Source organism: Leptinotarsa decemlineata, unplaced genomic scaffold (assembly GCF_025532065.1).
Source record: "Leptinotarsa decemlineata unplaced genomic scaffold, Ldec_3_MD MMD2_tig00026361_RagTag_RagTag, whole genome shotgun sequence".
Classification (NCBI taxonomy): Eukaryota; Metazoa; Arthropoda; class Insecta; order Coleoptera; family Chrysomelidae; genus Leptinotarsa; species Leptinotarsa decemlineata.
Window position 1 is genome coordinate 2151626 of NW_027412704.1, and position 22059 is coordinate 2173684.

At 36.9% G+C, this 22059-nt stretch overlaps 2 protein-coding genes across 4 annotated transcripts in view; one reads left to right on the forward strand and one right to left on the reverse strand.

Annotated features, from left to right (window-relative positions):
* LOC111517756 (protein I'm not dead yet) lies at positions 1-16527 on the forward strand. Of its 3 annotated transcripts, none has more exons than XM_074185019.1 (7): positions 1-132; positions 4714-4885; positions 6177-6517; positions 7137-7371; positions 8409-8722; positions 9847-10230; positions 10613-16527. In XM_074185019.1, the coding sequence occupies exons 2-7, from the start codon at positions 4741-4743 to the stop codon at positions 10856-10858; spliced, it is 1665 nt and encodes a 554-aa protein (XP_074041120.1). In that variant the 5' UTR covers positions 1-132; positions 4714-4740; the 3' UTR covers positions 10859-16527. The 3 variants fall into 3 exon arrangements, with proteins under 3 accessions (XP_074041120.1, XP_074041119.1, XP_074041121.1); XM_074185018.1 differs by lacking the exon at positions 1-132 and adding an exon at positions 1582-1814; XM_074185020.1 differs by lacking the exon at positions 1-132 and adding an exon at positions 3368-3629.
* Positions 11633-22059, reverse strand: part of LOC141486627 (probable cytochrome P450 6a23) — an 18142-nt gene continuing 7715 nt past the window's right edge. Inside the window, exons 6-12 of the mRNA XM_074184920.1 lie at positions 20971-21203; positions 19871-20014; positions 19136-19321; positions 16205-16525; positions 15182-15415; positions 14077-14328; positions 11633-11917 (exon numbers count right to left, since the gene is read on the reverse strand). Coding sequence (XP_074041021.1) covers positions 11748-11917; positions 14077-14328; positions 15182-15415; positions 16205-16525; positions 19136-19321; positions 19871-20014; positions 20971-21203 — 1540 coding nt within the window. The 3' untranslated portion in view covers positions 11633-11747. The remainder of the gene's footprint in view (positions 11918-14076; positions 14329-15181; positions 15416-16204; positions 16526-19135; positions 19322-19870; positions 20015-20970; positions 21204-22059) is intronic.

Consider the following 22059-nt stretch of genomic DNA (forward strand, 5'->3'; position numbering starts at 1 on the left):
GCAGCAGTGTGCAAAAGCCATGCGTCAGATTCGTTTTGGCGGCAGTAGGCTAGTCGGTCGATTTTTGCCTCATAAAAGTTTTTATGAAGTGATTAGAAGTTGCCTCATCATTGATTGTTATTTGAAATTAAGGTAAGTCTCAATACCAAGTCCTAACCGAACCAGAAAACATGGCCCCTGTGTTTGGACGATATTTATCAACAGTGATAACTGATTTGAATGAACATTTTGGTCAACAGTTTTCCACACAATGTACCACGGGTGAATTCAATCCTGCATCAATGTTTTTTGAACCCGTCACAAAGGACGTAATATTTGAGGTCATAAACTCATTACCGAATAAAAAATCTACAGGTCCGGACGAAATTCCGATTTCAGTAATTAAAGACACCAGTGATATAATTGCACCAGCTTTCGAGCATATTATCAATCTGTCCGTATTGCAAGGCAAATTTCCCTCTAGCCCGAAATTAGCCTCTATAATTCTTATTTTTAAAAAAGGCGATCCAAGTAATATTGAGAATTATAGACCAATCGCTTTACTAAGCATTTTTTCTAAACTGATAGACAAAGTAATGGCCAATAGAATCACAAATTTTCTCAACACATATCAGGTTTTATGTGACAACCAGCATGGATTCCGTAGTGGTTTATCAACTGAAACAAGCACGATTGAATTTGTTCAATAAGTCAACAACAAAATGGACTCTGGCGAATTTGTGATCCCAATTTTCTTTGATCTTACTAGAGCTTTCGACTCGGTCGATAATTCTTTCATATCTGATAAATTGAATAACCTTTGTGTCCGCGGCCCAATCAATGAGTGGATCGTGTCCTTCCTCGAGCGAATAAAGTTCATTGTTAAGATTGATGACGTCATCTCGGAGAAATTTGAAACAGATATTGGTACACCCCAGGGAAGCGTACTCGGTCCTCTAATTTTCCTCATTTTCATTAACGACCTTCCCATTCATATATCTCAAGAAAGGCTGCTTATGTACGCAGATAATACTTGCAGTGGGACTCTGCTGTGATGGTTTGGCCCGGTTGCAGAAAGTTATAGTAAATCACACCAGCCGTTGGCCGCCATACAGTAACCGTGGTCTTTCTTTGATGGGTTTTTCGCCTTTGGGAAGGGCATGGGTGGCTCATCGGTGTCCAACCACTGCCCTGAACGTCTTCTGATGTAGGGGATCCTCTATTCATCACACGTGGCGATCCGATCCAAAGAAGGATCGTTTTGGTTGCGCAAAAGCAGACCTCGAAACGTGACTATTCCTGTCGATTGTTCAAATCATGGGGCACCCACTTCTCGAACCTATTGATCATTCCAATACATTTTGAACCATCAAAAACCGCATGGCAGCCCAGTCCTTCAGCCAACCCACGCACGAAATTTCGCAAACAAGAAAAAATGAACAGCATCAATGTATAGAGCACAAAATTCTCAACCAATCAATATATACCACGACACAGTAGAATGAATATCCATGTGAAGCTACAAAAACACATGACATTAAAACGGAAAAGACTTTTGAAAGAACCAATAGCAACCACCAAGTTCTGACAATGAATTGTAACACTTTGTATATTCGTTTGACACGATAACATGTTTTTAGAAAGTCATTCTGTAGATTCTCATTTTAAATTACAACACCTTGTTTATTCGATCTGTTGATACGTGTTTCATACCTGTCACGATTTGTCAAAAAGGTTATGATCATAAATGGAAATCCAGAGAAAACCGAATTCATTATTGAAAAGCTGAACAAAACCTATAATTCATTGGAATAATTCAGAAAGATAATCATCAAGTGAGTAGTCATATTTTTCCAGTACATTTTGTCTAGTTAAATATATTTATTTTCACACAACACCTTGATATATAATAAATCTGATATAAATGATGAAAACAATATTAAACACAGACATGATCCGGCTCAATTATCTCCTTTCATAAAAAGCGATTTGGGGAAATTTTCTAGTGAGAACTTTTATCACGAATGGGGGATAGAGCACTACCAAACCATATATCTATCTGCCTTGATTGTTCCACAATGATCTAGGATTTTCTCGAACATTCCAAAATATTCTCGAACATTCTACCAGATTCGGGGGTGTCCTAGAAAGTTCCAGGATGTTGTGTACTGTTTTGGAATACTCTAGAATGTTCTTGACTGTTCTGGAACTGTCTAGAGGGGGGAACCTCCTGTCTTCATATCTTCAAAAGCACGCTCTCCAAGTAAACACTGAGACCATCTTTACGTACAAGTTATTGTGCCATTATGACAGAACAAATGCATATACCAGCTGTGTCCAAAAAGTCTCCGACCTGCGTTCATATCTCCGCACTAGTACAATTCTCCGTCATCCGGGCCGTGGCATCCTTCGTAGTAGTTCTATAGTAGTCGTCTTGATGTCGTCGAACCGCATTCCTTCTAGCGCCATTTTCGATTAGGGAAACATTCAAAAGTCGCAGTGACCAAAAAGGCGGTTGTTTTCTTCTCAAGGCATCGCGCAATCTTTTCAGAACTTCAACATAATATTCCTTGTCGATCGTCTCACCTCTAAAGAACAATTAGCATTGACATAACATGGCTCCGACTTTGACCTGCTTGTTAAGGCTGTGGTTCGTCTGGATGTTTCCACTTTGAAGATTGTTGTTTAGTTTCAGTATCGTAACCATGAATCCATGTTTCACAACCAGTAATAACCTTGAGGAGATTCTTATCTTCACTGATCATTGTCAAATTATCCTGAGCGAAGGTCTTTCCGCTCGGTGGTGAGCAATTTCGAAATGAGTTTCGCACACGAGAGTCTTTCCCATGATCTTATTCAAAATTCCCCAAACAGTAGTTTTCTGTATTTCGAGAACATTTTGTAGTTCACGAAGAGTTCATCGACTATCACTTTCAATCGCAAGTTGGACACGATCAGCGACGTTCGGCCAGAACAAGGTCAACTAACTGTACATATGCCTGTACAGTTCCTTTATCTGTGTTGTGCCCGTCCTCAAAGGCTTCTGTATCATTTCAAACGTCTCTGTACAACTTTTGTCGAGATTGTAGCAAAACTTGTTGATCTATTCTTTGTGTAATTTTCAACAGTGAAACAACACAGACATGAACCACGCTCTGCACGACTCAAAACGTTAGCCGGTAACTATGGCTATCACGGATTTCGTTAAGGATTACTCTCATTCTCCGCAGCGTTCTAGCGCGAAGATATTAACACAAATCGGATACTTTTCAAACACACCTCGTATGTTCTGCTACCCGTGCAAAGTTGGGTCGTGTGAAGTGAAACATGTATTGACTGGGCTATAATGGAAATGGGGTTCAATATCATTCGAAGTCTTTAATAATTGAGTCAGTTACCCACCAATACATCGAGAGATACGGTTCGTTCTTTGATTTTTTAAATTTTTTCGACAACTCTTGTGTTGCATTTCATACTTATATATAGAGACAACATGATAAACATACACTTTATCTCAAAAAGGCAGGTATCAGTCATTACACAAACTAAATAGTTGTTAATATATGAACTGTTTCGCAAACAGGTACAGATAAAAGTGGAAAATTTATAATTTAATGTACTGTTGTTATTTGTAGTTTCACTTGCGAAAGGTAATTATGTTTTTCATTGTTTTCGATTTGTATAAATATTATCAACGATTGAACATTCTTTAAGCCACATTTAGTTTAAGTTCTGAAATAACGTATGCCAACAAAGTGTTGTAGAACAAACTGTAAATTAAAATGAATAATGTTCTGGGACTGACATGTTTTTGAACTATTTTTGTGTTCAACAACTCCGGCTTTTGCCAAAACTACTATCGTACTATCCCAAATCCAAAGTTCCATCCAACTTCATCAAACCCGTACTCTACATCCCAAACAGCTCGATAAACATACGGTCCACCCGAAAGCTTTTCTTTTTTGTATTCATGGCGTTACCGACAAAAACGCTTCTGCGTTAGTTAGGGAAGCCACAGATTATGCTGTAGACGACCCCTCCCGATATAGAAATCCCCGACACTTTGTCGAATGAGGCCCTCATGTCCCCCGTTAACGGATGAATAACTTTCTCATCCATCCCACCCCAGCCAGGTAGGGGTATCCCGTGAAGGGCGGCACTGATGTCTAAGGACTTCATGCCGTCATCCATCAGTCATGAACCCATTGGTCCCTCTCAAGACCAACAATTAGTCGAAAGGGTAGGGGAGCTGGACTCCAAACCTGGAAGAATTGACGATGACATTCTGACCCCGCTTCTGCAAGTCACATTCCCGTTCCCACCACCAATTGCACCCTCGCTACCACTGCCGTTTCGTCTTTCCACTCGTCCAAGGAGATAGATACCAGATCAGAGCCTTTGGACCCACAGTCGACCTTGGGAGTAGGCATATTGATATCCCCGCCGTCAAGTCACAAAACCCTCAAAGCGTGCCACTACCTAAGGAGTAGGCAAATTGAGACCTTATTGTAGTCATACCCTCTTGAAAATGGCTTCAAATTCGAAGCCGAAACGTCGAACATCTCAAAACAACAGTAGGGGTTTTGTGATTTGATGCGGAGGCCTCATTTTGCCTACTTCCCATGTTTCAACCTGGCAAGGGTCTCGATCTACCTACTCCCTAGTAATAGTCGACGGTTATCATGGAACTTATTGTATAAATATAAACCAATAATGATATGTATTCTGTTTTAGCATTGTATATTCGAAAAGGCCTATTAAATGTTACCGTCAGAAGTTTACAAAGTTTTGAAGATCTACTGGAAGTCACTATTCGTAGTAGTCTACCCATTAGTTCTACTTCCTGTATTCCTTACCAATAACGTACCTGCTTATCGGTGTCTCTATGTTGTCCTACTCATGGCAGGTAAGATATTATAGATATCATGAAATAGAAGGTTAAGATGACGATTTGAAAGCCAAGCAGCATATGCCCTTGTTACAGTGTGTCGTTTGTTACAAAAGTAAATAACGGTGATTACAATATTTTATAACGAATCAAATACCTATGACTTCTTTCACGTACATGACCTGGAGTTTAGATCACCTTCCTGATCTCTCCTTGGTAGATCGCACTCCAGGAAGGTTTCCTATTTTTCCAGTACCTGGTGATAAAACACCACACTGTTCAATAACATAGGCTTCCACAGCCTTAGTCACGATTGAAGAGAACTAACCAGGCTAGTAAATTGTGGTCGAAACGTTTCGTCTGTTACAAGAACACGGACATATTGAACGTAAGTCATTGTTTGTCGAGGAAAGCAGAGTTCTTATCGATCATTTTAGATGGCCTACTTAAAGAAATGTTGATATACACGACCAATATGGGGGAAAACAGCAGTGATGAGTTACTACGTGTTCTGAGCCGTAATGTTCAAAAAATACTGTGCTATGTAGACGACTTAGTCATCTCAGTCCACAGCTATTATATTAATATAGTGAAGAAGGGCTCAACAAGAGAATCATGATAGAGGAGCTAGAAGTTGGGAAAATACAACAACCAAATATCGCAACCCCGGTACAGGATTGTTTATGCGAGGGGGATCTTCTATCAGACAATGGATCTTTAACAGTTGAACACCAGTTCAAAGAATTGCCAAAGCAAACAAAGCTTTAAAATTTAATTCGCTAATCTAGGTTAACTTTGGAATTATCTCAACAAAAGCACCCAATATTCGTATTGGGACTCGATATCAGACAAGACAAAAGAAAAATGAATATAGCTTTGATCAGAGGCAACGTAAAATCGGAAAAATAGTTGGCTAGTCACTCTTAATATCGACACTAAACTAACCGTGCGCAAATGCAAGAAAAGGACAGAGATATTGTGTTGTTTTATGCGAATGTGACGCATTGGATTACATTCTGGAAAGACATGTATTTTCAAAAGTAATTCCACCAGCTTCCAATGAATTGCATTGCCAATTACCACGACGTAGGAGACAGTCTATTTCGGAAAATACAGTGTGAAGTTTCTTGATTTCAAATGGATTAACATTTTCAGACTATGGAAGTCAAACTAATGAATTGGACAAATTTATGTTGAAATTGTTCAACAATCAAGTCCACATAGCAAATAATTATCAAACTCTCTCGTATTTTCAATATTGATACTCAATTCCTTATGTATCTACTCGCTAAATATATTTTTTCTTCAGGACTCTGGGTGTTGGAAGCTCTTCCTTTGCCAATAACAGCTCTTATTCCCATGGTCCTTTTCCCGCTCATGGGTGTTCTGAATTCGAGTAAAACCTCGATCAGTTATTTAAATGAAACGAACATGATGTTAGTGGGAGGTCTTATTATTGCCATAGCAGTTGAACATTGTAAACTGCACACCAGAATTGCTCTCAACGTTATTAATTTAGTGGGGTGCAGCCCCAGAAGACTGAACGTGGGACTTTGCTCGGTCACCATGTTTATATCCATGTGGATTTCCAACACAGCAGCTACGGCCATGATGATTCCAATCATACAAGCAACACTGGAGTCTCTAGAGGTAGGTTAAGTTAGGTTAGGTTAAATATTGTCAAATTACAAAATTTTAGAGACTCTACATTGATGAAGGTCACTGTTGGAGTAGTCATATTGGGACGTTGAAAAAGAAAATAAGAACAAATTTAGGAGTACTATTGAAGATTAGTATTTCCATTCCTCCATATCTCGAATGTATTCTATTTTAACATATTCGAACTTGCAATTCATAGGTTCTATTTGAGGAATCATATTTGGAAGCCACGTCAAATTTTCATACACCACGTGATTTTTTTTGTAGTCAATCTCTTTCTCAATTACAGATTTCTATTTCTGAATTTTCAATAAATCATAGTCTGACCAATATTTTTTCGACCACTCCAATAGAGATTCATTTTTTAACATAATTTCATATAAAATACTTTTCATGGGTGGAAGTCGCTTTTTGATTCTGACCTTCTACCGTGAAGGTCTTCAGAATTTAATTTTCTAATTTCTTTTTGAAAATGTTAATCATTTCAATGGTTTGAATACCTTTATGTTCAAATTCTCGTTGAAAAAAAACTTGGCGATTTGACAAATTCTCTTGAGCTTTATATTCGTAAAATAATATTTCTTCTCGGTTCTCGCTACTTTCATGAAAGAGAGAAGGCGTTATAGATATGTTCGAGAAACAAGATAAATCTGAACAGATAACCGCTCCCGAGGAAGATCTGGAAAAAGATGAACAGGATAAGAGAAGACCCACAAAAATAACGATGTGCTATTTCATATCAACAGCCTACGCAGCTTCAATAGGAGGAAGTGGATGCGTTATTGGTTCAGGGACGAATTTAGCCTTCAAAGGGCTCTATGAAGCTCGATTTCCTGATAGTCCAGGTGAGATTAAGTAATAAAGTTAGAGCTTAAAGTATCTTAGCGATTTTCTCAGAAGATCCAAAAGCTGAAGTCGACCAATTTGTTTGAAAAGTAGCTATATTCCACATACCCTAGATTTACTTATATTAACCCCATTTGGAGCATTGCCACCCAAAATAGTTTGAAACCTCCAAAAATATTGCAAAAAAAGTAATGAAATGTAATCTTCAATTATCATAACTGGAACCTACTATGAATATTCATAAATCAACTGAACTGTTGTATATTAAAATTCCCGATGAAATGCGAATATGAATATTCATACACGAAAAGTTTACTTGAATATAAATTCATAAAAAATAAAATGGTACATAATTATGATACGAGACAAATTGACTGTTTTAATATAGACTAACCCACAGTTTATGGCATCGCGAAAAAAACGTATCAAGGAAATAGCTGACAGCACGCGCATCTTTCAAACATGCTCAAAGTTTACTGGCTCCGTGTACGAAATAAGCTGTGAGGGTTGCGATAAAACGTATGTTGGTCAAACTAAGCAAACCATAATAAGGGGTTTCAAAGAACATGTTACACATACTAGGTTTCGTAGACCAAAGAAGTCTATTGTTACTCAACGTTCCTTCAAAAACTAGCACAAATAACTAAAAAATGTTTGAAATTGTTGAGACCGATACATGACAACATACTTCTAGACATCTCTGAAAGTTTGAAACTCGAAAAATGTAGAATAAGATCTATAAACAACGAAGAAGGTCCTATTTCAGCCGTGGAAGCCTACATTCCGAAACGCGTATCAAGGGACGGTGTTGTTCTATAGTGGGGAAATCGTTTTCTCTAGTCAATGTCGAATATTAACACTAGGCTCATAGAAAAGACTGCAGCCTCACCCTATTGTATTTTTGCAACCTGTTTCAGTAGTCAAGTCTCAAGAGTTCAAACATTGAAATAATATGATTTTTGCCAAGGAATTGAATTACCTTTTTTTAATACTCCGCCTTGACTGTGAGTATGAATCATAAACCTCCTATTTTCAGGTGTGGAATTTGATAAATGGATGATACTGAACGTTCCGATAATGTTGATAACGATGATTATCGGAGTGGTATGGTTTCAGTTTTATTTCCTGGGACTTTTCAGACCCAAATCGGAAGACGCAAAGAAAGTTGAAGTAGGACCAGAAGGACGACTTATAGCCAAAGGTGTCATCAGGGACCATATAGAAGAACTTGGTCAAATGTCTGCCCATGAGATATCCGTAGGAATATGCTTCGTGCTCTCTATATTATTGTGGTTCTTCCGGAAGCCAGGCTTCATCAAAGGATGGGTGGAATATTTCACCAGTATAAAGGTAGGTATCTTAGTTGAAAAGATAATCTTACTCAGGGTGCAGCAGAGTTAAAGGGTAAACAGGAAGGGTAGTCTGTAATACCCTCCAAAGAACTTAGAACAATGTTGGTTGGTACCAGAGGCAGCAATACTGTGATAGTCCCTCCAGCAGAAGGAGGAACTTGGACAATTCAACTGGATCTTCTAAACAAAGCCAGACTCTTCCTATGGCCAAACTTTTCGAAAAATCTACCTAGATTCTACCTGCTTTGAAGAGGTTCATCAAAAAATTGTTAGGCTGCAGCAGGGTTGGCCTACGTTGTATAACAGACCTATTTTTATAAGTCACTGTCTTATGAATCATCATATAAAGAGATCTGGAATGTAGAAAGATCTGGCATGTCGTTACTTATAACGATAATTTACACGCACGGGGCAAAATGATCCCGCGCTCACGTACACAGTATGTATTTTGAATCTTTCAAGTAAGCAAAAGTAAAAAGTCAAAAGTCTATACCTATAAATTGAAGGGATGTCAGAAAAATAATGAAGACATGGGAAATTATTTCAGCTCTACTATTGATGCAATTATAGTACTGAGAACATTTGAGAAAATTCAACATATGTTTTGTTTTGTGGCTGTGAAATTACTTTTTTTTTCATGAAAACCATGCACAAAAACTCTAGGGACCAGAAAGTTGTAATTTCAATTGTTTAATCTGAGGATAACATTGGACTTGAGAAAAATTAGTGGTATGTCATGATTCTCGCCATGAATATCAATTAAATAGCTGAAATCCATAATTGAAAATTAGTCTTAGTTACACGAGTACCAAAATTTCCTTTGCTTTAAGTATTTCCAGTACTTCAAGTAAAAGTTTTATAAAGAACCAAGGTAGAATTTTCAGATCCCGACTGCCAGTATTTTTATTTAGAGTTCCAGTACTCTACACATGGGAAAAATGACTTTATTCGAATACCAGTACCTTTTTTATGAAATTACTTACTTAAATTACAGTTCTAATGTACCCAAAGTACCGAGTATTTTAAGTAAAATAGTACTTTAACTAAAGTACTTCACAGTACCACAGCATAGCTCACCTCCAATCTCCCAGAGTATAAAACCCAGCTTGTTCGAATTTTCAGGTAGGTGACGCTACTGTAGCCATTTTGGTTGTCATGATCCTCTTCCTCGTTCCATCCAATCCGAACTTCATATATGCGTTCAGCAAGGATGAGCAGAAGAGGCCGAAAACAACGTCCCCGGCGCTACTGACTTGGAAGATCGTCAACCAGAAGATGCCTTGGGGCTTAGTCTTCCTGCTGGGGGGTGGTTTCGCGATGGCGGATGGATCAAAGGAGAGCGGCATGAGTGCCATGATCGCGGGATGGTTGAGAGAATTCGGTTCTTTGGACAGAAATTACGTCATGATTATCGCGTGCTGTACGGTAATTGTAATCACGCAGATTTTCTCGAGTAATGTCGCCTGTGCTACCATAGTACTTCCGGTTATGGCAGATTTGTCAGTGGTGAGTCAAAGATTACTATCATTTATAGGGTAACTTTCAGGGGGGCTTCAATGCGTCCATGTAATATAAACGTTATTGAAGGTTCTATTGTTACAATTATGTCTGGCTTCCAGGATCTACAGAGTTTTATGCTTAATATTTCATTCATAACTGCGGTAGTAAACATTATCTTTCTCGTAATTCAGGTGGCCAGAAATTATTTTTTTTCCTTGAAATTAACTATGTATAAAAAATTTAAAAAAACTGAAAAATGTCTTTGTTGGGTTGGAAACTTTTCAGATCACCGTCGTATATTTACATAAACAATTTTTCATTATTTAAATCAGTCACTTCAAAAGAACATAAAGTTATCACTACATCAGTTTTCACTACTTTTTCACAGATTTCCAAGCTACATCCAATGTTCCTCATGATGCCATCTTCCCTCTCTTGTTCATTAGCGTTTTGTTTGCCAGTGTCAACTCCTCCAAACGCGATTGCTGCTGCACCCTGTAACATGCCAACCTGGGAAATGATGAAAGTTGGATTTGGGATGATTGTTATAGCTGCTGGGGTACTTTTCTGCATATATCCCTTCTACGGAACACTCATCTGGGATTTTGATACTTACCCGACGTGGGCAGTTTAGAAACTGTTTCAAGTTTCAACCCTTACGCTGGTTATATACTTTAAGATTTATCATTTTTTCAATACAATTGTTGTTTATTAAAACCGTTGTGTATCAATGACTTTTTCCACAACAAATACTGCTGATTATTATTGTGGGGGAAAGCCATAAATTTTATTCGCTAGTTCCGCTCACTGTTGCGGTGAAAATCATTATTTGTGGAACAATAACAATTTAATCACCGCAATAGGTGACAGGCGTTTCTTCTTACGATGAGTCATACTCAGTGTTGTTCTTCGGTCTTGAGAAATGTAACAGTGTGATCATGTCAAATTTAGGCGAGTTCTTGAATTCAACAGAAATTTCCGACCGATTGCTTCAACCATGGACGCGCTGAAGTTTCGAATGAACCAATAAAAATTAATTAATCGGATTAGTCAGTGGACTCGCTGATGAATTTAGGATACCTCCTATAATGCGCATTTTTCTTCACCGATCAATTCACAATAGCTTTCAGAATTCAGCTGAGTTGTCCCTTTTTCATCTGTTTTCATCAATGAAATTCGTCGAAACCAGAGTCAATGGATCTGTTAGCTGTCAACTGTCTGCAAGTAGTGGGGGCTTATCAAGTTTATATTTATTTGTATATGAATGCATTCTGCCCTTGGTAAAGAAGGCAATGAAAGTATGGTTTATTTACTGTTACAGAGTTAAAGGTAGGTGTGGGGAATTACACAATGATCTCACAATGATCTTTGATTATTTTGGAATTAGGAATATGAATAGAGAAAAATATTTTCTTTCACGTCTATGTTTTATTTCAGTACATAAGGTTTGAATAAAAAAAACTCAAAATCACCCAATAACAAAAACATCTTCAAAACTTGATTGTGCAAAATCTCGAGTTACATTATTTACCAATTCTTTCCAGATTCAGCCACATTCCTCCTTCTGTTGTGGGAATAAAAGAGTTGACGTCAATTTTCAAAGGTAATTTAGTTTTGCTGCTGAGTGTCACTCTGAAATTCTTGAGAATACTAACGAGACCAACTTTAGACTGCATCACACCAAATCTCAACCCTGAAAAGTTATGCCATGAAAGATATATTTGTGATGATATTTACTATACATCAGACATCAAAGTAATTCATCATTTGAGTGAAGAATAACCTACGTATATGTTTTCCATCATGTTATCATATCATGTTATTATTATTATTGAAATAAAAAATAATATGATACAAACCTAAGGAAAAACACATAATAATGATTCCGAATAGTTGGTAAACTCAAATAGTTTTGGTTGCGAGACGGCTTTACATACAAGTAAGAACTATCTAATTTACATTTGTTTCGAAGTTTGACTTCGAAATCCAGACTATTCCTATGGATATGTTGGAGGATCTGTGGAGAATCTTGGGACTTAAAACACAAACAAATCCATTTATTATATGTGATGATTGCCAGGCCAATGACTCTATCTGCCGGAAAACTCTTCTCTTTATGAAGATTTGACGAGTTGTATTTGATCTGGATTTCGGCCACACTAGTCTAGAGTCTAGAAGGTCATGAAGTTGCTGACTCCCTTGCAAGGAGGAAATAGAATCAGGATCTATCACCAGCAGGTTTTTCTCAAGCACTTAGTAGGTACTGCAAAAAAAAGTTTTTAGACTTCTGGACAAATCTATCCGGATTGGCCCATTGGAAGACATCTGCACATCTTTCGAAGTATGTCACCATACAATTAATAAACTACATCAGGCCTGCTAATAGGTCACTGTCACTTAAATCAACATATCAAGAGATTCGGATGAATTTATTGAATTGATGTGTTGCATCTTAAACCCAACCTAACTTAACCAACTTGCGTTCATCTCTAAATATTTTTTGTTCGTGCTTTCCCGTAATTCTTGTTATTCGTTAAGTAAATCAAGAGTGAGTTTTGATTCGTCTCCTGATGATGCAAACTTGGTCTAGAGACAGTATTTTTGATTCTCATTCTACTTATCCAGTTAGTTTTTCGGTATATAATGGTCGTTGCTTCTAGCAAAATAACTTTTGATTTTTTAACCGAAATGAAAAGACATTTCAGTTTCGAGTTATCTTCGTAAAAATACTGCGTTTTCGTCGACTTTTTTCAGTCTGCTGTAATGAATAAATTATTTGACCTCCAGAAGTTGCTTGAGAACTATGAGTATCCGGAGGTAGACGAGATCTTATGGAGAAACTGGCTCCGGCCATTCAACAGCAATACTTCACGACAATCGCTTGGTTAGAATCCATATTGGGAAACTGCGAACAGGAATATATTGACTATAAACTGATTGTCAGGACACACAGGTATCATGGGCAACGAAAAAGCTGACAAATGTGCCAAACAAGGAACATCATCGTGAGTCCAGAAACAGCTGTGGGAGTACCAAAATCGTTGGTACAGAACCAGATTAGGAAATGGGTATATAAGAACCATAGGGAGTTCTGGAAAACATACCAGGGAACACATATGGAAAACCTTTATATGGGGACAGTCCGAGAAGAAAACTGAAGAACTGCTTTAACAAAGCAAGAATCAGCTCAGTTTTTTCCTTGTACGAGGAATTGATGAAGTAGTTGTTATCTGATAGGTGTCAGTCGATTAACCTATAGTGTAGGTGAGTTGAGACTACCCTGAAAGAATAATTTTTTAGATAATTGAATATATGGACCACTCAAACCGTATGCAGGAGAGTATGTCATACGTCAAGTAAAGAGAACAAGATTGTTGGACTTGGGAAAAATAGACAGATCATACGGCTCCCAGGAAGCGGAAAATATCCATACAACGAAGTGAAAAGAAAACGCAAGGAAGTAGACAGACAAGGATTAACGTAGACGTAGAATAGACAAGGATTAACGTTTCTCGTCCAAGAAACTGTTGGGATGTATGCATTACTGGTAGGTAGTGAGAATCCAAATTATAGTTTAGTAAGTATGTTGTCGGCAGTTAAAAATAAAACGAAACGCTCGAAAATTTCTTCCTTTTCGTTATGCGAAGTTGTCAGTAGGTCGAAAGAAGATGGAATCTTTAACAGGCATAGACAAAGGTACACGTTATCTGAATGAATCTTATTCTTTTGGGATAAAAAGAATAGATCCTAGTTGGACTGGACATGTCCAGTTGAAGAAAGTTTCCATTTGACTTATTGCCATGAACACTGAACCACGGTGAAATGTGCTATGGAACCAATTATAAACCCTACCTATACAGATCCTGGGTCCCTCGCCGAAGGGAATATGAGCGTAAGGATGCCTTCCTTGAATGTTTTCCTCGTTGAATCTTTCGGGGTCGAAAACTTCAGGATTTTCATAATACTCTGGATCGTAGTGGATTGCTTTGATAGGAATGAAAACTTCAATGCCTTTTTCTATAATAACATCCGAATCAGGTATTCGGTAGTCTTCCACGCATCGTCTGGTGACTACTGGAAGAGCCGGATACATTCTCAAAGTTTCTGAAATCAAAAATTTACTGTCGATTTATTTAAGTAACACTTCAGATGGGGCGATGACAAATAAATTGTTTGTCAAAGTGGTTAAGGCTTTCGCGGCCGAAATTTTCAATGTTACCATCTTCAAAATTCACCGATGACATCGGTGAATCATCGAGATGAATCAACCTCTGGAGAAGCCAGCCATTCATGCTGGCGAAACGTTTGGATGCAGTTCCAAACTACGACGGCCTTCAAACCCGAATGAAGATAGTAACACTGATATTGTTCGTCGTTCGCTTCAACCTAGTTCGAGGAATGATACTCTGAAAGGAATTCGATTTTTAATTATCGAATTCATGTTGATGATGGACACTACCTTGCACTGATGAGTGACTAAATAGCCCGAAACCGGTCTGTGTTAGAATAATTGAAAATCGATTCCGGCAGTTGTATTTCCAACAGCATATACGGGAATAACTTCAGTGAAAAATCTTGCACTGACACCTGTCAGATATACTCCAATAATTTAATATAATCAATAATTTGTTGAATTGGTAAAAAACTAGTCCTATTCTCCTTCAGCTTTCTCTGGGGAAATTTTCTCCTCGTTTGCCCATCTACAGTTTTGAGACATTACTGAAGTTAATTTTTGGATTTATTCCCCTTCCCCGCTTATCTTCTGCACTGTGTCATGTGTATGTACAAAAATGTAAAATAAGAGGAGAATAAATTATTATTAATATATTATTATTATTATATTCCTTGAAAACTTTACGGTACACTTAAAAACTGAGTTACTTGTAAAACAACATGAGTTCAGAAAAATAACCGTTTTGAAAATTTTGCTGAAAATAATATTGTTTGTCCAACTTACCATCGATTACCTTTCCCATATACTTCAACTCATTCAGTGCATCATACGTGATTTGGTTGTTGTGTTTTTCCAGCACAGAATTTATTTCGCTCCTAACTTTCTCTTGAATTTCGGGATGGGTAGCTAACTGATACAGTGCGAAAGTCATTGTGGTTGAACTCGTTTCGAATCCGGCAATGAAGAAAACAAAACTCTGGGCAACGATTTCGTCCATTGTCAAGCTAGTTCCATCGCCTGAAGAAAAAGAAATGTTGTGTTAGTCTATATGTACAGCATAGGTCTGAAGTGAGATCAATGAATTATCGAATCACCACATATCGAAAGAAATCGTTAGTTATGAATTTTTATCGAGTATCGACCAATTCCATCATATAACATTTCGAAAGGGTATGATTCAAAGAATTCCTCTTGAGCACTGACATCGATAAAGATAGCAAGAAAATATGTAAGACTCATCAAGAAGGCTTTTTCTACTGTTCGCTACTAGCTTCATAGACAGATGACAACTTTTACTAATGAAATTTGAGGTAAAAATTAATCACAATGGAACATCAAAAATGAAAAATATGACCTCTCTAGTCAATGTGTGTATGAGAATATCAAAAAGATCAGTAAATAACAGGGTACAAGAACGACTACAGTATCACATCACGCCACATTGAAGAAGCCATGAAAATTGACGAAAGAATCAGAAATGCAGAAAAACAAATACAAAGAATACAAAGAGAAAAAGCTAGTATTCATAATTTCGAAAATGCCAACCAAAGACGAAAGACAGCAATCTCCAGAATCGACAAACGATCCTAATAAAAGAATTTTCCAATTTTGAAACAAGCATTGCCCTTAAACACAAATACCAGAAGAACAACATGCTTCTCGACTTGCCTTAAACCAAAGAAGATGGAGTCTGAAGCACCAGTTTGCTGTTTGCTATATTCTACGTTTTAAAAAATTTAAGATGACTAGCTTTCATTCGACTATACACATCAATTTGTCATAAAGTAAATGAAATAATAACATTACCTGTATGTTCGTTAGTTTTGTTCTTAATGTCAATCAACATCTGAAGAAAATCTGGTCTAGTAACGCCTTCCTTCTCTCTGTATCTCACAGTGTCTTCAACAACCTTCGTGTAGAAATCTTCCACTTCTTTTTCGGTTAATCGCATTCTTAACATCTTGGATAAATTGGGAAATGCCCCCATGAAAGTTATCTTCAAATTGCGAATCCCATCTGTACGAAATACTCTTTGACCGAATTGTGTGAACGGAGAATTGGGTTCTTTGAAGCTATTACAGTCCAAGCCAAAAGCGCAGGAACCGATTATGTCGGTAGTATAACAAGCTGGAAAAGTACAATTCATGATGGTGTAATTGGCCCCTCCAAAAATAGTAATGATAATTATATCTGTGTGAAATTCGGGATAGATGAATGTGCAACGGTTCATTTCAAAAGAGTGCGATGCAGGAATTACAGACAAAATGTCCAGCTCGTAGACTAGGGAATTCTGGATGCCGGAGGGATGTACACTTCGAGGTGGAACACCGCCTCTCACGAAAGGTAACAACAGATCTGGTCATCGGACCTGTCGGGGAAGAACAAAGTTGCTGCAACAAATATGCTTACCTTTCCAATCTTACTATACTCATTTGGAGTAGTGAAATGGATCGGGAAGAGATGTATCAACTCAAAATGAAAATACTAAATATGATGCATCCCCTTTTCTGTACGGTCTGCGACCAAGAGACAGCAGGAATTGGAACATATCGCTTGGAAGCAGTTGCCCGAGCGGCTTCAATACTCGCTGCAAACTCCCTTTTCTGTTATTAATCGACTGAAATCGGGGCCTCCAAGTGGTTATTTGAGGTTTAGAAAAAAAAAATCGACCAGAGCCGTATCAAAAGGATACGGTGACTGTTAAATAAGATTTATTGAATCCATAAGTTTTCTTTTCGCATGTCTGGTCTCTTTCGACGAATTTGCACTAGTCGAGCGACAACGAGTTACATGCCTAAAAGCTCGTTTAAAATGGTAGGAACTGATCCGTGAAACGCTTAAATTTCAGCGGATATGATCTAAACGACGATTTATTTTACTTTAGCGATGTTAACTTCAGTTGACCACCACGTCTTGACCGCTTTTAAATGCATTGTAGGGGAGAAAGGGGTGGGAAGTTATTTTTTTTTTGAATTATCAACGATATTTTCATATCAATAGATAGTACTTTTATACTCTTGCAACAAAACCATTCTCCTTTCTTAGTACGTCGTTCGTATTTACAGGAATTATTCGTTGTTGTATAAATGTCCTTCTTTTGTCGGTTGAAGCGCCATTATTGTTTTGCATTCAATATTTTATTTTGTACTACCACTAATGAGCAATAGGCATTAAACCCGTGTGGTATTGTTGGCTACATACCCAAAAGGCCAGAATTGGCAAAGAAACTACGTTTGACGTGGATCCGGAGCATTCCACTGGAAGGACTATAAAAAACTATCTACCCTTTTCTGTAATATCGTTAATTTTATGCGAAATAAAACTCAGGTTTGCAGTGGGAAACAATTGGTTGCCATCGACATTTTCCCAATTATTACATTTCGAAACAGCTAGAGTTATTTTGAATGTCTTTGGGAGTAATCCAGAAATATAAGATATGGTGTGCCTACATTTATATAGGTAGGTTTGAATTAGTTGGTACATGGGAATGTAACTTTATTTCCAAAATGTATTTCTGGATATTAACAATTTATAGTTTTAGTTCTGTCAAGCTCTCGTACTCTCGTTGGTATCATATCTGATAGATAAACCACTCGAATAAATTGGCCAAGTCGACCGGATCCACATTTGTTCCATCTGCTCCTACAACCCCAAAAAACCCTGAGATGACGAGATTTATGACACTCTTTTGAAAAGAAATATTCTTCTTTCTCCAACATCATCCATAGAAGAAATATAACAGTTGTAAATGGAAACGAAAAGTGTGAGTTTCAACCCCGGGCCGGGGATGGTTGTCACATAGGTAATTGAGGGGTAAAAAAACATTCAAATGAATATTTTCATTGAAAGTGGAATTATATAAGTACGCAAATAATTATATCAAAGAAGAGAAAAAAATGTCTTCCTCGTAGGAAAAACATAATTGCTCCAATGGTAACTTAAATAACAAACATATAAATCCATCAAGCCGCAATGCTTGTAAACTAAAATGCCAAACGTAGCGAAATCATATTCATTCAATCTAAAATTCAATGAATATTCGAAATCACGATTATGGTATGGCAAATGTAACGTTGTTTTTGGAATACCCTTTGAAAACACACCAAAATAAATACTCGAAACCATGAGTACATATTTTTCTAATTCCTTCTTCTATTGGTCGGTGAATATTTGCTTATACCTTTGATAACCAACTTTTGTTTATGGTATTGATAACACCATGTTGCTTATCTCTTCCCAGCCCCTGTCAAGTTGAGATAACCAGCCTAATCTTCCTAAAATTTACGTTATTTGTAGGCACGTCTTCCAACGGCGGACATTTACAGTACGTATAAAAATATCATCGTCTTCTTCATAAAAGGTAATTGTTGCAATACTACTCCCACGTGAACATCCAATCAACTCCGGCCTCTAACCGGCGTGAATGAGAGAATTATATCTTTTAAAACAAGAAATGAGTTTCACCTCTTCTTTGTGAGCGTTCGTTATCGGCCCATTCGACACCACTATATCAGAAACGAAACTAGTTGACAAATTGAGTGCTGTTAACACACTGAATGGCGGATGGTGCTCAAACCACAGAATAGTAAGCTGTTTACTATTCTGTGGTCAAACTCCGCGGGTGTATAGGGGACATTTGTACCAACCTAGCTTTGACAATCCCATCACGCGGGTTTTTCAAATGATCGATTCGCGCTACCTTCCAGATTTCCGGTATATGATAAAAATAAACATTACCTAAAACATTTTTTATATCCAAAGGTTCATGGTGATCTACTTCATGTTCTATATACTTCTCTAGAATATGTCCGCAGTTTGCTATGGTCTCGAACATTTGTCTCATCTTTCCTGAAGTGAACGTGGGAGTGAATTTGGTCCTCAGGTTCCTCCATTTCTTTCCTCCAATGGAAAACAGATGAGCAGCTGGGCAAAAATTGATATTTTGAAACAGAAAATCAACATAAAATAATGAACATGTAGATAGTTACAGTTAAATAAATTGTTGCATTTAACGAAGAACATCATATACAGGAGAAGACAGATCTTAAGATATTGAGCCAAAGATAAGGAAGATATAAAAAACCTTTTAGTATTTAGACTGTTCCCACATGACACTGTCAAAATTTGATTTATTTTTAAATCTTTTGGTTTTTTCTGTTCATGTTGTGCAAGTTTCTTTATTATCTCGTTAGTAAGTGTAATATGTTTATATCTCTACAAAAATCATGTGATTTACTTTAGTTTTCCTGACGAAGGTAATAAAATTGATGAAAGCTTGACAAATGACAAACAAATAGTGGCTTCTTTGTAACAACCTCAAAAACATTGGGAAGGCTCATTTATAACAACATCAGAGCTCTCTAATCGAAGGATGATAATAATAAAATACTATGGGAGGGTACGTCTAGGTGGGGGAGATTCATAGAGGGTGTTACTCTTTTTGAAAAGTACAAAAGTAATTGATATACTCACTTATTGGCTCATCTTTCTCATTAACATAAGTTCCTCTGTCAACGAAATGTTGAAAATCTTTGGTCATAATATGTTTGATTAGTTCCAAATCCACCGGTAAAAATACTGACCCTGTCATAACATATATCCCAATGTATTTCCAACCTGAAGACAGATTACAATTAGATTGTTTTGAAAGGAATTTGAAATTTGTACATGTATTTCAATTTGTAAAATAATATCCATGATAATATCTGGTTCGTTGGTTACCAATAATGTGAACACTGATTATACCTACATACATTTACTATACACTTACTAACTATTGTCGTTAATATAACAGAAAATGGAATTCGATTTTCAATTATCGAAAGTCATCGACTTTATGTTGATGATAGAGACTACCTTGCACTGACGAGTGGCAAGCAGCCCGAAACCGGTCTGCAAGTGTGTTCCAATAATTGAAAATCTAATGCGGCAGTTGTATTGCCAGCAGCAATAACTTCAGTGAATAATCCTGCACTGACACCTGTCGGATATAATCCAACGCCCTTCGTGGTATCAGCCAGAGGAGTAGTTATTTTCTGATAGGTGTCATGAACGAATTGTTTCTTTAGATGATTTGAAATTTCATAAAGGTTGAAAGATAGTATGTATCTTCATGCGCCACAGAACCTTGTACTTAACAATGGTATTAGCTAGCTCGCGGTTCACGAATAGAATACATGTTTTAATTTATTGTTGACTTAGTAACCGAGCAAGAAAATAGATTTTGATATGATAAAAAACAAAGTCAGATGATAAGAAGCATATGTGATTTCACTTCTGACGATATAATCTAGTACTTAATTGTTTAAGAGTAATTCAACGAAAATGAATAACGAGATTATGAATATAAGGGGTTTCCAAAGTTCAATGGATTTTAAAGATTAATTATTGTCTACTATGAAATTGCTGTATCTTATCGTAACCACCTTTTTTCTACTTCTCCATTAAAATACAAGGTGTCATTCTGAGAATTTCTTCCCCAAAAAACGGTATGAAAGAGGGCGTTTACAATTAACATCTTCAACCATCATTCACATTTGAACAAATACAGTTCCAATATAAGGTATACTTGCCTTTTGCCTTGGCTTTATAATAAATATTTGCTACATCATCTCCTTCTGGAATATCCCTTGAGTGGGGTGGCTGCAAGTTTCCCCATGGTATGTTAGGTGGTAGATATGGGACACCTTTTCGATCCCAATACTGAAAACTCCTTTTGATATAAACAAAGAGTACAGCAGATAAAGCTACGAGTACGCCAAATAAATCCAGAAGTAAGTTGTCAGTGAAAAAAACCATGATTGTTCTGAAATTCAAAAATGAATATTCAGTCTAACGCATCACAACGGAATAATAATAGTAAGGATATTCAACAATTGGAAAAGAAATAATAATAATAATTTATGTAATGAGAATGTTATGCGAGAAGTAATGTGTTGCAAATGAATTAAGTTGCATTGCAAAAGGTAAACCTTCAGCTTGAGCTGCTCAACTGCAAGCTAGACATTAGACATTTATAAACATACGAGTATACACAAATATAGAATTTTGAATGATCAACTAATTTTCCTTTATTTTCAGTATTTCAATTTTAATATAAGTTACAAAAAGGATTTGGAGCTTTATAACTCCTGTTCAATTATATGTGAGCGCTTTCGACAGCTGGTCGGGCTGAGTAGAGCCTTGATGATGACAGCAAGACCAGCTGTCGAAAGCGCTCGCAAATAATTGAATAGGAGTTATAAAGCTTCAAATCCTTTTTGTGAATTATATGAATATTAAAATACAAATATATAAGTACATACATAAGAAACACATAATCACAAAAGGAATAATAATTTTCTGAAACAGATTCAAATTTATTTATCACAGTGAAGCGTATTAAAAGAAACGAATGATTTTTAAAAGTAATAAATATTTTTTACATCAACATATCTATGGATTTGGAGGTAGGGGATTTGAAGAACCCCTGACTTAGTTTCCCGTTTGAAAAGTTTTGAGTTCAGGATATTTTTTTCATTTTTTTGTAAAGCATTATGAAGTTTTGGACCTAAGTAAAGAAAACTTCTTTGCAGTGTTTTTTTATGAAATATAATTGTCGAACATCTGAGATTTACGACTCATTAAAAATTTGTTCAGTTGGGTGAGTATATGGTTTTATA

Coding starts and splice junctions, on each gene's coding strand:
- LOC111517756 (XM_074185019.1), top strand. CDS start 4,741: ATGTTACCGTCAGAAGTTTACAAAGTTTTGAAGATCTACTGGAAGTCA. Junction 7,372..8,408: donor TCGATTTCCTGATAGTCCAG/GTGAGATTAAGT, acceptor TCCTATTTTCAG/GTGTGGAATTTGATAAATGG. Junction 8,723..9,846: donor AATATTTCACCAGTATAAAG/GTAGGTATCTTA, acceptor TCGAATTTTCAG/GTAGGTGACGCTACTGTAGC.